The 12839-nt window shown below is 40.9% G+C and overlaps 2 protein-coding genes across 7 annotated transcripts in view; one reads left to right on the forward strand and one right to left on the reverse strand.

The window, feature by feature from the left end:
• The first annotated feature begins 5669 nt into the window (after positions 1-5669).
• The window catches only part of LOC108702210 (phosphatidylinositol glycan anchor biosynthesis class U protein), a 55929-nt gene continuing 48759 nt past the window's right edge, over positions 5670-12839 (forward strand). For 3 of the 6 annotated variants that reach the window (XM_041578254.1, XM_041578255.1, XM_041578257.1), the window contains exons 1-4: positions 8742-8760; positions 10092-10267; positions 10359-10515; positions 10749-10859. The gene's annotated coding sequence lies outside the window, so the exon portion shown is untranslated. Of the gene's footprint in view, positions 5821-7353; positions 7497-8741; positions 8761-10091; positions 10268-10343; positions 10516-10748; positions 10860-12839 lie in introns of those variants that run through there. The other 3 variants (XM_041578256.1, XM_041578258.1, XM_041578259.1) reach the window with 3 other exon arrangements.
• Positions 11102-11859, reverse strand: LOC121398839 (serine/threonine-protein kinase N2-like). The gene is made up of 2 exons (XM_041578261.1): positions 11567-11859; positions 11102-11299 (listed from the first exon to the last, which is right to left on the reverse strand). Exons 1-2 carry the CDS (start codon positions 11772-11774, stop codon positions 11160-11162), a joined length of 348 nt encoding a protein of 115 aa, XP_041434195.1. The 5' UTR covers positions 11775-11859; the 3' UTR covers positions 11102-11159.

Raw genomic sequence — 12839 nt, forward strand, 5'->3', positions numbered from 1 at the left:
AACAAAATCCTACCAGCGATCTTTTGCATTTTGTGGGGGCTCCAGGGAGCATTGATAGTAAACCTATGGACGGGGTCAGTTGCCATTTCAGTCCTGTTACCTGTTCCATTGTTTGGAATACCAAGGACCAGAAAGGTTGTATTTTATCACATGACCACCATATATGTAGAGGGGATCCGGTTTCTTTCTTGCATCTCCAACATAAATTTGACACATTAGGATATATTTTGTGTAGAAGGTCTGGACATCTATACCATCTGGATAAGATTTTATAGTTTGTCTCTTGAGCTTTGCATGCAATAGAGAATTTGTGATTCAGCAGAAAGCTATTAAGCTGGCCACAGACGCAAAGATCCGATTGTACGAATCAACGTACGATCGGACTTTCCCATCTCCCGACCTGCCACTAACCATTAAGATCAAAGTCTTACCATTCTGATCAAATAAAGTACAAAAGAACAGATCAGCCGATGTTCTGCCCCTGACAGCAATCGTACTATAGTTATCTCCGACAAAGCTAGTGACCTAGAGCGGTCTCCCACTGAAAATCGTACGATCGGCAATTAGGGATGGGCAAATTTGAGCCGCTTCATTTTGCCAAAAATTCGCCCCCGGCGAATTGTCGCCAAAGCCCATTAAAGTCTATGGGCGTCAAAAATTTTTTGTCACACACCACCATACAAGTCTATGGGCGTCATTTCCGCGGCGACACAAGGCGAAAGAATTCACCCATCCCTATCGGCAATACATGCAGAGATATTATCGGCAACCTTTTCGATCGACCAAACCACCGATCTCCCCCTGATGAAAAATGTCGGGACTCTCCACAAACAGTCCGAAAATCGTACGAATCCGATTCGTACGATCGGATCTTTGCGTCTATGGCCAGCTTTATTCCACTGTTCTTTTGTAAACTGCATTTGTAGTTGTTTCTCCCATCTATCAGTATATTTGGGTAGCAATTTGTCCTTTTCAGGGTCTGGCAAATTATACAGTATTGAGATCGCATGTCTCACTGGTGCAGTCTGTGAACACAATTAATTCTTCAAAAGAGGAAAGAGGCTTATCTAGAGTTTCTTTATTTTTTATGCTTTTTAACCAGTGCTGCAATTGAGTGTATTTCAATCGCAGGAGAAATGTTTCTGTTTCAGAGGGCAGATGGTTGTTAAAGGTAGAAGCTGTTGGTTCTGAGTGTATGTGAGGATTTCATTGTATCGTTTCCCAAGAAAAGTGCCTTTTGTCATTCCAGGGGGGAACTCAGGATTTCCTATTATTGGGGAAAGCGGGCCATTCCTTGTGATTGAAAAAGGGTCCATTTTTTTAATCTGCTTGTAGAAGAGTGTCTGCATATTTTTGGAAGCGTACTAATATCAGGTCTTTGCAGGGGATTTAGCCACCGTAATTGCTTGCAGTGGTCTGTCTAGTAATGCTTGCTCAATTTGAATCCATTTTTTTGCTCTTGCGGTGTTGAAACCATTCTAAAAACCTATTCAATATTGTTGCCCTAAAATATTTTCTTAAACAAAGTAGACTTAGACCGCCATGAGATTTATGTTTGGGTAGGGTTTTTTTTTATGTTATGGGTTGAATTCTCCTTTAATGTGGGATTTCTGACTACACAGAAAACCGGGCTTGTACCCTGACAATAGGCTGCTAAGTGGAAGAGTTACACTGAGCTTAACTCCATTTAAAAAATCTTTGGAGAAAATGTGGTTAAAAATGTCATTTTCTTCTCCGTTTTTTATTTTATTTTAAGGACATAGTCACAAAAGTAGTAAAAGAAATAAAAGCGCAAAGAGACAAAGGATCTTTTCTAAGTGCAGTATTTAGTTGTTGTTCAACATATCCCTGCATAAAAAGTTACACTCACAGGATAAAAAATTTCAATATCGCATATAAATTTCTTTTCTGTCCGTATGTTTCCTTCTCAGTCCCACTCTGTGTGTGTCCAGCGCTTGGAACCAGTCCTGTGCCAGCATATAATCTTTCTATGGTCAGGATCTTGAGCTCTCCTGTTTAACACTCATTTGCGGAGGGACTTCAGACAGATAAACAGACTCCTCGCTCTTTTCCAACACGTTTCACGTAATTAGATCTGCTTTCTCAAGGACTGCATGTCTTCTACATCACTTCCTTCCCCCTTATACTGGTCATCATTAACCCTTACCATTGTTAACCCATCCCTTAAATATTTTTATACAATTTATTGAATATCATAACCCCATCATAAATTAATTTAAAACCAATTATGGTTTTAAATTAATTTATGATGGGGTTATGATATTCAATAAAATGTATAAAAATATTTTAGGGAAGCGTTAACAATGGTAAGGGTTAATGATGAATTTAATCGGTTTTAAATTAATTTATGATGGGGTTATGATATTCAATAAAATGTATAAAAATATTTTAGGGAAGGGTAAGGGTTAATGATGAATTTAATCGGTTTTAAATTAATTTATGATGGGGTTTTGATATTCAATAAAATGTATAAAAATATTTTAGGGAAGGGTTAACAATGGTAAGGGTTAATGATGACCAGTATAAGGGGGAAGGAAGTGATGTAGAAGACATGCAGTCCTTGAGAAATCGGATCGAATTCTGTGAAATGCGTTGGACAAGAGCGAGGAGTCCGTTTATCTGTCTGAAGTCCCTCCGCAAATGAGTGTTAAACAGGAGAGCTCGAGATCCTGAACATAGAAAGATTATTACAAACAAGGGAAAGTGCAAGGGGGGTGCAATGAGGCTGTGACCACAAAATACATATAGACAAATACAAGAGGTCCTCTGCACTCAACCCATTATCAATATATTTAAGACAGACATTTTGTGCATACTGCTACTGAAAAATGCCTTACCCTTTAAAAAACACAGGGATTGTTTGTCCATATATTGCAATATATTTAAGCTGGCCAACTACGTCAAAGTCATCCCATATCTGGCCAGTCCTATGCTCAATTTTCATCTGGTTCATTAAGAATTCTATTGCTTCATTATACATTTTACAAATTTTACAGATGAAAATTGAACATAGGACTGGCCAGATATGGGATGACTTTGACGTAGTTGGCCAGCTTAAATATATTGCAATATATGGACAAACAATCCCTGTTTTGGTTAAAGGGTAAGGCATTTTCAGTAGCAGTATGCACAAAATGTCTCTGTCTTAAATATATTGATAATGGGTTGAGTGCAGAGGACTCTTGTATTTGTCCATAGAAAGATTTGCTGGCACAGGACTGGTTCCGAGCGCTGGACACACACAGAGTTGGACTGAGAAGGACACATACAGACAGATAAGAAATTTATATGCAATATTGAAATTTTTTATCCTGTAAGTGTAACTTTTTATGCAGGTATATGTTGAACTACAACTAAATACTGCACTTAGAAAAGATCCTTTGTCTCTTTGCGCTTTTATTTCTTTTACAACAGATTTCTATATACTCGGGGGGGGGGGGGTACTCCAAAACTAAAAGCTGCAGAGCGGGGAAACTAACATTATTGAAACAAACAGTGATTCCCAGTAACCTAATCTCCAGGAGCACCGCAGGTGGTAAATTGGTGTTTTTTTATATTCACAAAAGTGTCTGTAAATTGTTCTTACTTTCACCAGAGTATGGAAAGTGGAAGCTGAGTCAGTATTTTGTCAGATTTCTGTTTGTAAATATGGAGATTTTATTTACACCAGTTTTAATGCCATTGCTGCACTTGAAGAGGGACAAATGGAATACACAGAGCCTTATTATAGAACATGACAAAGGGAATATTTTCCACAATGATTTTTTTTGGTATAACAGATTGTTTGTATGAAAACTATTATAGATAAAAACAGGATTTTGGGGCCAGTACTCGGGCAGTTTAGGAAGGGTGTTCCAAAAGCCTCAATTTCTTACCCCAAACTTAGTATCCACTCATATGTTCATGTGTTTTCAACTTCATACACTGTGTTATTTCCTTGTGTGCAGAAAGATCAGTGTTTCAAACACCTCTGTGTTTCTTATGGTCTTAATCAGAGATGTAGCTATAGGGGCACAGAACTTGTAACTATAATGTAGAATGGGAAGCACTCACAACAGCAGGATGACTGTAATTAAGCTTGAAAAATGGCCTGTGAGCCCGAAACATGTCATGTGGATGCACAATAAAAGCTTAATTGCAGTTATCCTGCTGTTTTGAGTGCTTCCAAAATCTACATTATATTGGATGAACATCCTCCCAAACATTAAAGGGAAATTAGAGACCACTGGGTCCTTTTTATGTTCACTAACTAGCCCAGGCTTCAAATCGTGTGTGTTATATAGTTGTAGATCAATGTAATAATGCAGTCTATAACCACTTTATACAGTGCCAGCTGCAACAAGCGCATTTTCATAGGCCACTCATTGAAGTAGTGCTTCTTCACTTTCATCCTGGGGCTGCCTCACTTGGGGCCAGCTGGGAACTTCTGCTTCAGCTACCAGGTCACTTCACAGGGGCGCTCATCCCAGCGCACTCTTCCATTTGGATTACACGCTTAATAGTTCAGGGTATGCTCACCTGGTCTAGCCCGCTTCTCCCTGCTATTAAAGGTGATTGGTCAATGTAGCTATCTATACCCTGTGTACCTCAGGAACCACCTCTTAAAGGTACAGAAACAGTGTATCACTCAAGCTCTGCTAGAGCTCATTCAAGGTACTGTATGCCTACTGAAGTGAAGGAAAATTGGCTCAGGACCTTCTTTGGGTAAAGAGAGCTGAGGATACGGGCTTGCCTCTTTCCTTAAACCTAGTGCCTACTTCACTCTCCTCTGGCACAGGCCAGCCAAGGTGCAAACACAGACTCAATACCAACAAGTAGAAGCAGTTTAACGTAAAACACATACTGCACACCTTTCGTGTTTACAAAGTTTCCTATGACAGCTATTTGTTTTGAACTCTACCCATTCTTTCCAACCACAACTTTCAAACCCTGCATGGGACATGGTGAGCCGGCCAATTAAGGTAGGTTATGGGAGAAGGGGCTGGTGGTAGAGTAGACGCCTGCCAAAAACCTGAGCATCACCTATCAGACATTGAAGCATTACACAAATCCTAAGAACAAATCAGGAAATGTTTCTCTGCCTGGTCGATGTGAACCCCACAATATGAACCCCCATGTATTTTAAAAGGGGAATGGATTTGACACATATACATTTATTACCTGTGTGCCACAAATCCGAAGGATTCCCCTATACCTCTGTAATGCAAATGTATTCTGAGCATTACTGCTCACCTACCAATATTTTGTGTTAATAGGAGAAACAACTACATAGTAACCCTACAGATTTAGGCTTTGTACCCACAGGCACACAGGCATCTTCACATCTGACTATGAAGATTTTGTTGTGCATGTTAACCTTCACTGATTTGGGCTCAGGTCTGAAGAGTTTGCTCATGTGCATTATATTCCCTATGGGGATGGTACCTGACCAGCTATGAAAGGGAGAGTGGGATCCATTCTTTATTCTGAATACGGCTGCAACATTTCACAATTTAGATATCCTTAGGGCCTTAAATACATTCATAATTTTGTCTTGTGCTTTTATAACTTTTTAATCTTACTTTGATACATTAAAGTGTTACTAAACCCTGAGTTTATTTTATTAATTATTTTTCTTCTCTTCTCCAGCTTTTTGATGCGTGTATGTACCAGCAGGTGTACTGAGCATTCAGCCTTCATACCATGATGATGAATGGTGGGAGAATGCAAAGAATACCTATTATAAACAAACTCTCCGGGCCAGTGTGATAATGCTTGGTGGAGCAGCCATACCTGCAGTAGGACTGGTGTCACTCACAGGTACTGAACCTTTCAGTGTTTCTTTATTGCAAGCCATTTTTTTACTCCCTCCCCCTCTCTAGTAAAATAGACAGACCAATACCAGGAATAAAAATACACACAGCGACATGGAAGTTAATTAAATATGTAATAATTTATTTATTATTGATAAAAATGAAAAAACTACGCTTTTTGATCCTGAGGAAGGCAAAAAACCTCTGAGAAACTAGAGGAAAAAATTCCTTCCTGACTCCTTAATGGCAATCGGATTTGCTCCCAGGATCAACGCGTCATATATAATTAAGGAAAATAGGGTAAGGGAAACAGAAAGGAATATGGCAACATACACATGAGCACCTTTTAGGCTGCTAGGTGAACTCTGCATTCTGTTCCATTCCTTTGGAAATCACACAGCCTGCAGACCCGGCTTCTACAGTCTGAGTGATGGAGTGAAAAAGAATGCAGGGTCTACCGAGTGGCTTAAGGGGACTTCTGTCTATGAAACCATATTTTATATGGAAAGGGGAGGCACCGCTGGTGTAACTGATTTAAAGGGGGGGTCACCGCTGGTGGTATGGTGGAAGGATAAGAATAGAAAGCAATATGGCAGCATACACATGAGCGTCATTAAGCTGCTTGGTGAATGCTGCATTCTATTCCATTCCATTAAACCTCAGGTGCTCACAGACCCCGGCGTCTGCACACTGAGGGATGGAGTGAAAAAGAATGCAGGGTCTACCGAGTGGCTTAAGGGGGCTTCTGTCTATGAAACCATATTTTATATGGAAAGGGTAGGCAAAGCTGGTGTAACTGATTTAAGGGGGGAGGTCACCGGTGGTGGTATTAGGGTGGAAGGAAAAAAAATACAAAGCAATATGGCAGCATACACATGAGCACCATTAAGCTGCTTGGTGAATGCTGCATTCTATTCCATTCCATTTAACCCCAGGCAGCCCACAGACCCCGGCGTCTGCACACTGAGGGATGGAGTGAAAAGTAATGTAGTGTCTACTGAGTGGCTTAATGGTGTTCCAGTTCATGATACCATATTTTATATGGAAAGGGAAGGCAACTCTGGTGTAACTATTATTGAAAGGGGATGGTCACCGCTGGTGGTATTATGGAGGAAGGATAAGATATAGAAAGCAATATGGTAGCATACACATGAGCATCATTAAGCTGCTTGGTGAATGCTGCATTCTATTCCATTCCATTAAAACCCAGGCAGCCCACAGACCCCGGCGTCTGCACACTGAGGGATGGAGTGAAAAGGAATGCTGTGTCTACCGAGTGGCTTAAGTGCGCTCCTGTTTATGATACCATATTTTAGTTTGAAGTAGGGGAGCACTGCTGGGGGAGCTATGGTGGTAAAAGGAGGTTCAACTCTGGTGGAGCTGTGGTGGAAGGAGGAGGGGCACCGCTGGTGGAGGTGGAAGGAGGAGGGGCACTGCTGGTTGAGCTGTGGTGCAAGTGGGGGGGCGCCGCCGGTCCTACTGCAGAGGAAGGAAGGGAAGTATAAATCAAGATCTCACGCTGGTGATTTTGGCATTGCAGGTTGATCCTGGAGCTCTACATTGCGGTATAATCGAAGTCCCTAAAGGCTTCCGCAATCTCCTTTTCCATGGCCAAGGAACCCTCGGAGGGAGGAGTTAGAACTAGATGTTGATCTTTATCCTCGGAAAGTCTAACATCCTCAGGTATGAACGGGGGCTGCATTCTTCTCTCTAGCAAAGCCATCCAGTCAATGCTCTGGTTAATAGACAATATAAAAACATTTATTATTAATTGTTACTTAGCATACTTACACTTTTATTTTATTTAAAATATATTTGATTAGCATATAAACATTGGGAGTTCATCTGTATCTTTAGGGCTAGTCCACACGAGGAGATTCCGCAAGATTTTTTCTCCTGGCTACTAATTCCCTCGTCTTTTGAGCGACTATCTACCCGAACTGCCTCAGCGGGTTTCCCCATAGGCTACAATGAAAAGTCGCTGCGCTAATGCACATGCGGCGATTGCGTTTTCAATAGTCGCCCAAAGTTGCCTCAGTGCCGAATCTCCACGTGTGGCCTTACCCTTAGTTCATTTCTGTAGCTACCAAAAGTTGACTGAAAGATGAACTTACTCGAAAGAAATAATGATGCATAACATCACATGCATCTTCTTCACTTGAGCCCAGCCGCTTCAATGGGTCCCGCTGTAAGAGCTACAAAGAAAGAGAATGATTGACCTTAGAAACAGTAGCAGATAAGCTATGTTGCAGCGCTGTGTGACAGTTAATGGCTATAAAGGCTAATACACAGTTAGACTGCACAAATTGGAAGTATATGATTTAAGGGATGCAAGGATAGTGCTACCTGTTCATGAATTACTGGTTAGACCACAGCTTGCGCCCTTAACTTACTGAGTAACTTACCCCTGATATTAAGTTGATGGCATCCGCTGCCAGGAACGTCGGGACGACTAAACCAGTAGATGGTCTCAGCATTGGTTTCTGCAATGTGGAACATAAGAAAGTTCTCTGTTACTATAGTTTATAGAACTAATCAGTTGTAAGTGGCTATGAAGGCTTCAAAACCTGTTGCTACATACATTAAGGGGGTTTGTAAGGATAGATTGTAGTGGGCATATCTTAGCATACCATTTATATTCCCTACAAATGCAATCAATGCAAAAATGCTGCCACACAAACAACTTATTGCTCTGTGGCTATATGTAACTAATATATCTGATGCTTGATGTTATTAAGTTAATAAACAGTTGCCTATTCCGTCCAGTTATTAAGGTTCCTACTTACCTCCCCAACTAGCATTTCGTATATTACAATGCCCAGAGACCACCAGTCGACAGATCTTGAGTATGGCTCCCTGGCAATGACTTCTGGTGCCATGTAGCCAAAAGATCCTTTCAGGCTACTTGTTCGGCCTTCATAGCCAATTCCTGAAAAAAACAGTTATTGTAAGTAAACGGATGATCATTTGGGGCTTATTTATCTGTATCGACTCTCAGTTTAATAATGTTTAGTTTGATAATGAAACTGGGTAAAATATTGTCTGTGAAAAAAAAGTTTTCAATATAGTCAGCCAAAAAATGTAATCCATAATAGCTGGAGTAAACCGATGTCTAACGTAACAGCCAGAACACAAATCACTATGTTGCGTCTCTCTCTAACCTTTTAGCCAGTTGGCCACTAGTTGCTGGGCCACATTAGACACATACAGTAACTGTTCAGCTTTCTTTTCATCCCGACCTGCATGCTCAGCAAACAAACTGAACATTAAGTGATGCTAATCAATGGGGGATATGCCTAACAGTTGGCACCCTCCAGTGATTTCACCTTTTCTTTCCTCCTTTAATCTGCTCTGCTAAAGCATAACTTAGTAGGAAAAGTTCACTCTCACTTTCTCATAATATGAAACTACAAATGTCAGTCACTTCATGAACCTCAATAACATTATGTGAAACTGAACCTTTTTGTGATGTGTTAGTTTATTAGAATCCTTACCGTCTTTGCTCAGCCCAAAATCAGCCAGTTTAACGTATCCGCTGCTGTCTAAAAGTAGGTTTTCCGGCTTGAGATCTCTGTGGTAAAACAACAGCAAAAGTTAGCAAAGTACAACATATCTGGCACACTGTCACAAAAGGGGAAATAATTAGTGATGTAACGTGAATAATACAATTAATTATGTAAAATATAAGGATATTATAAGTCACTAAGTAGATCCATGGCCTTTTAAAAGCACAAGGCTGAAGTTCTCTTGCTCTTGTGGTCATGCTCTAAAGGGGATATTAATATTGGCTTCTACTCTTTTGTCTGATATGTTTAGCAGTAATGCTCCCTCACATTTTATATTGCAAAATGTTTCATGTACATGAAAATAATAAATATACTTACCGGTGTATGATGTCATTTTCATGTAAATAAGAAATGGCCATCAGCGTGCAAGCAGCATAGAACCTGCAAAGAGACTCCCATCATTAGGTTATTGAATACATAGTCCTATATTTGTTAGTGTAGTGTATCTCTGTCTAAATATTACTGGCTCGCTGTAAGTCAAGAGACCCACTTACTATCATTGTATGTTCTGCCTGCAGCTCCGCTTAAATAAATATGTTATGTATTTCCAAATAATGATGTTTTCTTACATCCTCTTGCCTTTGTTAGATAAACAAGGAGCCAGACCCCGTATACTACTTACTTTGTATGAATGGCACCCGCATGACTCTAGGTAAAGGTTAATTTGTACTTACATAGCTCTTGGTTGTTCAAATGCACCTTCCCTCTGCAGGTAGCTCTTTAAGCAGCCGCCAGCAACGTACTCCATCAGAAAGAATAGATGGTATTCTGACTGGAACGTGGCGTGGATATCCACAACGAAAGGGTGGTCAGCAACGGCGAAAGCAACCCGTTTCTCTAGCAAGATCCTGAATATTAAAAGCATTCATTGTCAGAAAAGGGACATGGGTAAGTAACAAAGCCAACCATGCTAAAATGATCATTTCCATAAACTGACCTTTCAATGCCCCTTGAGGAGTTGATGCTCTCCTTTTTCAAGATTTTCAGGGCATAGGATCTTTTGGTTGCCGCGTGTTCAACAAGGAGAACCTGGAATAAGAGAGTATCTCAGGAAATGCAGGAAGATACATGCAGAACATCCATACCCCTTTCAGAGAGCTGCAAGAATCGATCCATACTTGCCCCAGCATTGCAAGGTAACAGAACTAACTGTTTAGCCACTGTTCTTGCATGTGCCAATAGTCATCCTAATTATGGATTAAGTTTAATATTACCTTGGCAAATCCGCCCTCGCCTAGGAAACCACGTTGGTTGAAGTCTTGCAGTCTGTAGTTGGTCAACTGCAAAGCTCTGAAAAAGAAATACCCAACATGAAACTCATTTTTATTTCAAATGAAATGTTAATAGTCATAATAATCATCATGTGCAGGTTGCATCTTACTGTGGGTCCTTTGTCACTGCCAGTGGACATCCTTCTGCTGCATCAGGTGGAGTTGGGCTGATGTTTTCTTCATCCACAGATATCTCACTATAAGGAAAAGTAAGTTTGTTATTTTGCGTTTCTTTTTACCCTTAGCCGATTCATTCTCCATAATCCTCAATAGCACAGCACCCCATAGCCATAATTCATAGGTGGCTTTGTGCTATTGAATTATGTATTGTGTAATCTCCTCACCTCTCCGATGACTCGTCAGGCAGCTCGTCTACCTCTGGCACTGGTTCTTCAGTGGATTTGTCATGTTGATGCTGCAAACAAGGGACAATTGTGCAATGAATGAATGTGGCATCACATGGATATGATAAAAGCAATGTTTATGTTCTGGCCAAGAAATGAATGGCATCAGTATAAAATACTCACTTGGAAAGAATCACTGTCAGGTTCTGAAACAACCTGAACCTCTTCTGCGCTGACCTCTTCTGCGCTGACCTCTTCTGCTGGGAGGTTTACACCAGTGTCACTAGCAGTCTCCACTGCTGCATCTAAAGAGACAGTAAATAAACATAGTGAATGAATTTTCAAATATAAAAACTTTCTTGAACCTAAGGCTTAAAGATGTTTCTTGATTTGGTAAGATGCTATTAATAATCAGTGGTTTTAAAAGTACATGCAAAAGCCATACAATTCATCTATAGTTCTGTGGGGCTTAGTTTAATGTCCATGAAGGGGTAGTGGATGGGATGTTAGGATGACACACGTTACCCCATATAATGCCAATAGAAAAGTGGCTAGAGCCTGTTGTGACTCACCTGGAACATGCTCTGCTTCCCTCCGAACTATCTCCTCATTGAGCTTGAGGAGAGAGGAGTAAAGGGCTTTCAGCCTCTTCTCACTGCTCTTCCTCAGCTCCTTCATCAGGGCTCTGGTCTTTCTGTCCTTGGTGGCATGGTACAGATTTTCGGCCCCTGCTGCCATCTTCATCTCCTTCTGGATGACTCTCACCAACTCCTCCTTCATTTCTGAAAGAGAGACACCTACCTGGGGCTCACAAGCATCAAGAGACTGTTTGATGTCGACAGTCTATAGAGAATGGGAAACAATTAATAAACAATGGTTAAGTGCTTGTCACCCATTCCAATTAGAAGAAAAGAGTTTCCTCCTAATGGTTTGGAAGGTTTTTTTTTTTTACAGTTGAATTCTCTCCCTGAATCAGTGGTACAGGCTGACATTAGATAGCTTTAAAGGAGAAGGAAAGTTAAAAAAAATAACCTCCCTCTTTCTCTTTGCCATTATCCCCCCTCCTGAAACGCCGCATTGAGAATTGCAATGGCTTTACAGTTTTGTGCACTTCCATTCCAAAATTTTTCTATAGTGTAAACTTCCATTTTCAAATTGCCTCCCTGCGCTTTGTCTCTAGTGCGGATGCGCTTCTTCCGTGACCCTGTGGTGTAACCAAACAAGCACGCATACGTCGCTACACAGTGATAAGCATTGGTGTCGCATCTATAGTGCACATTCTTTGAATAAGCCTGTAAGTGCCACAATATGTTTTACAGACCCGAACGCTGGGTATATTTGCGTGTCCTCTGTTCCTGTGCTCGCTTCAAAGCTTCCCTTTGTTACCAGGCAAAGGGGAACATCAATCAAGACAGGCTCAAAACCGCAGAATCTTTGCTGCAAGGTTTATTAAACACAACATGTTTCGAGCATTGTGGCTCTTTGTCAAGTGTTCCGGAACACTTGACAAAGAGCCACAATGCTCGAAACATGTTGTGTTTAATAAACCTTGCAGCAAAGATTCTGCGGTTTTGAGCCTGTTTTGTCCACAACTTTCACAGAAACTGCAGACATTTGGCTTCTAAGAGGGACAGAAGCAGTGGCACAGGCAGGTAATGGTGTAATTGGTATCAACCCACTTTATTTCAATCGAACATCAATCAAGGTGGAGTAAATGCAGGTAGAGAGAGTTTAGGGATGACGAATGGGCAGATCACGTGACCTAAACGTCATCTCTTCTCGGGAAGACAGGAGATCATAGTGCGATTGCGCAGGGCCACTCTTAGACGGATTGCGCATGCGTGT

Source organism: Xenopus laevis, chromosome 9_10S (genome assembly GCF_017654675.1).
Source record: "Xenopus laevis strain J_2021 chromosome 9_10S, Xenopus_laevis_v10.1, whole genome shotgun sequence".
Lineage (NCBI taxonomy): Eukaryota > Metazoa > Chordata > Amphibia > Anura > Pipidae > Xenopus > Xenopus laevis.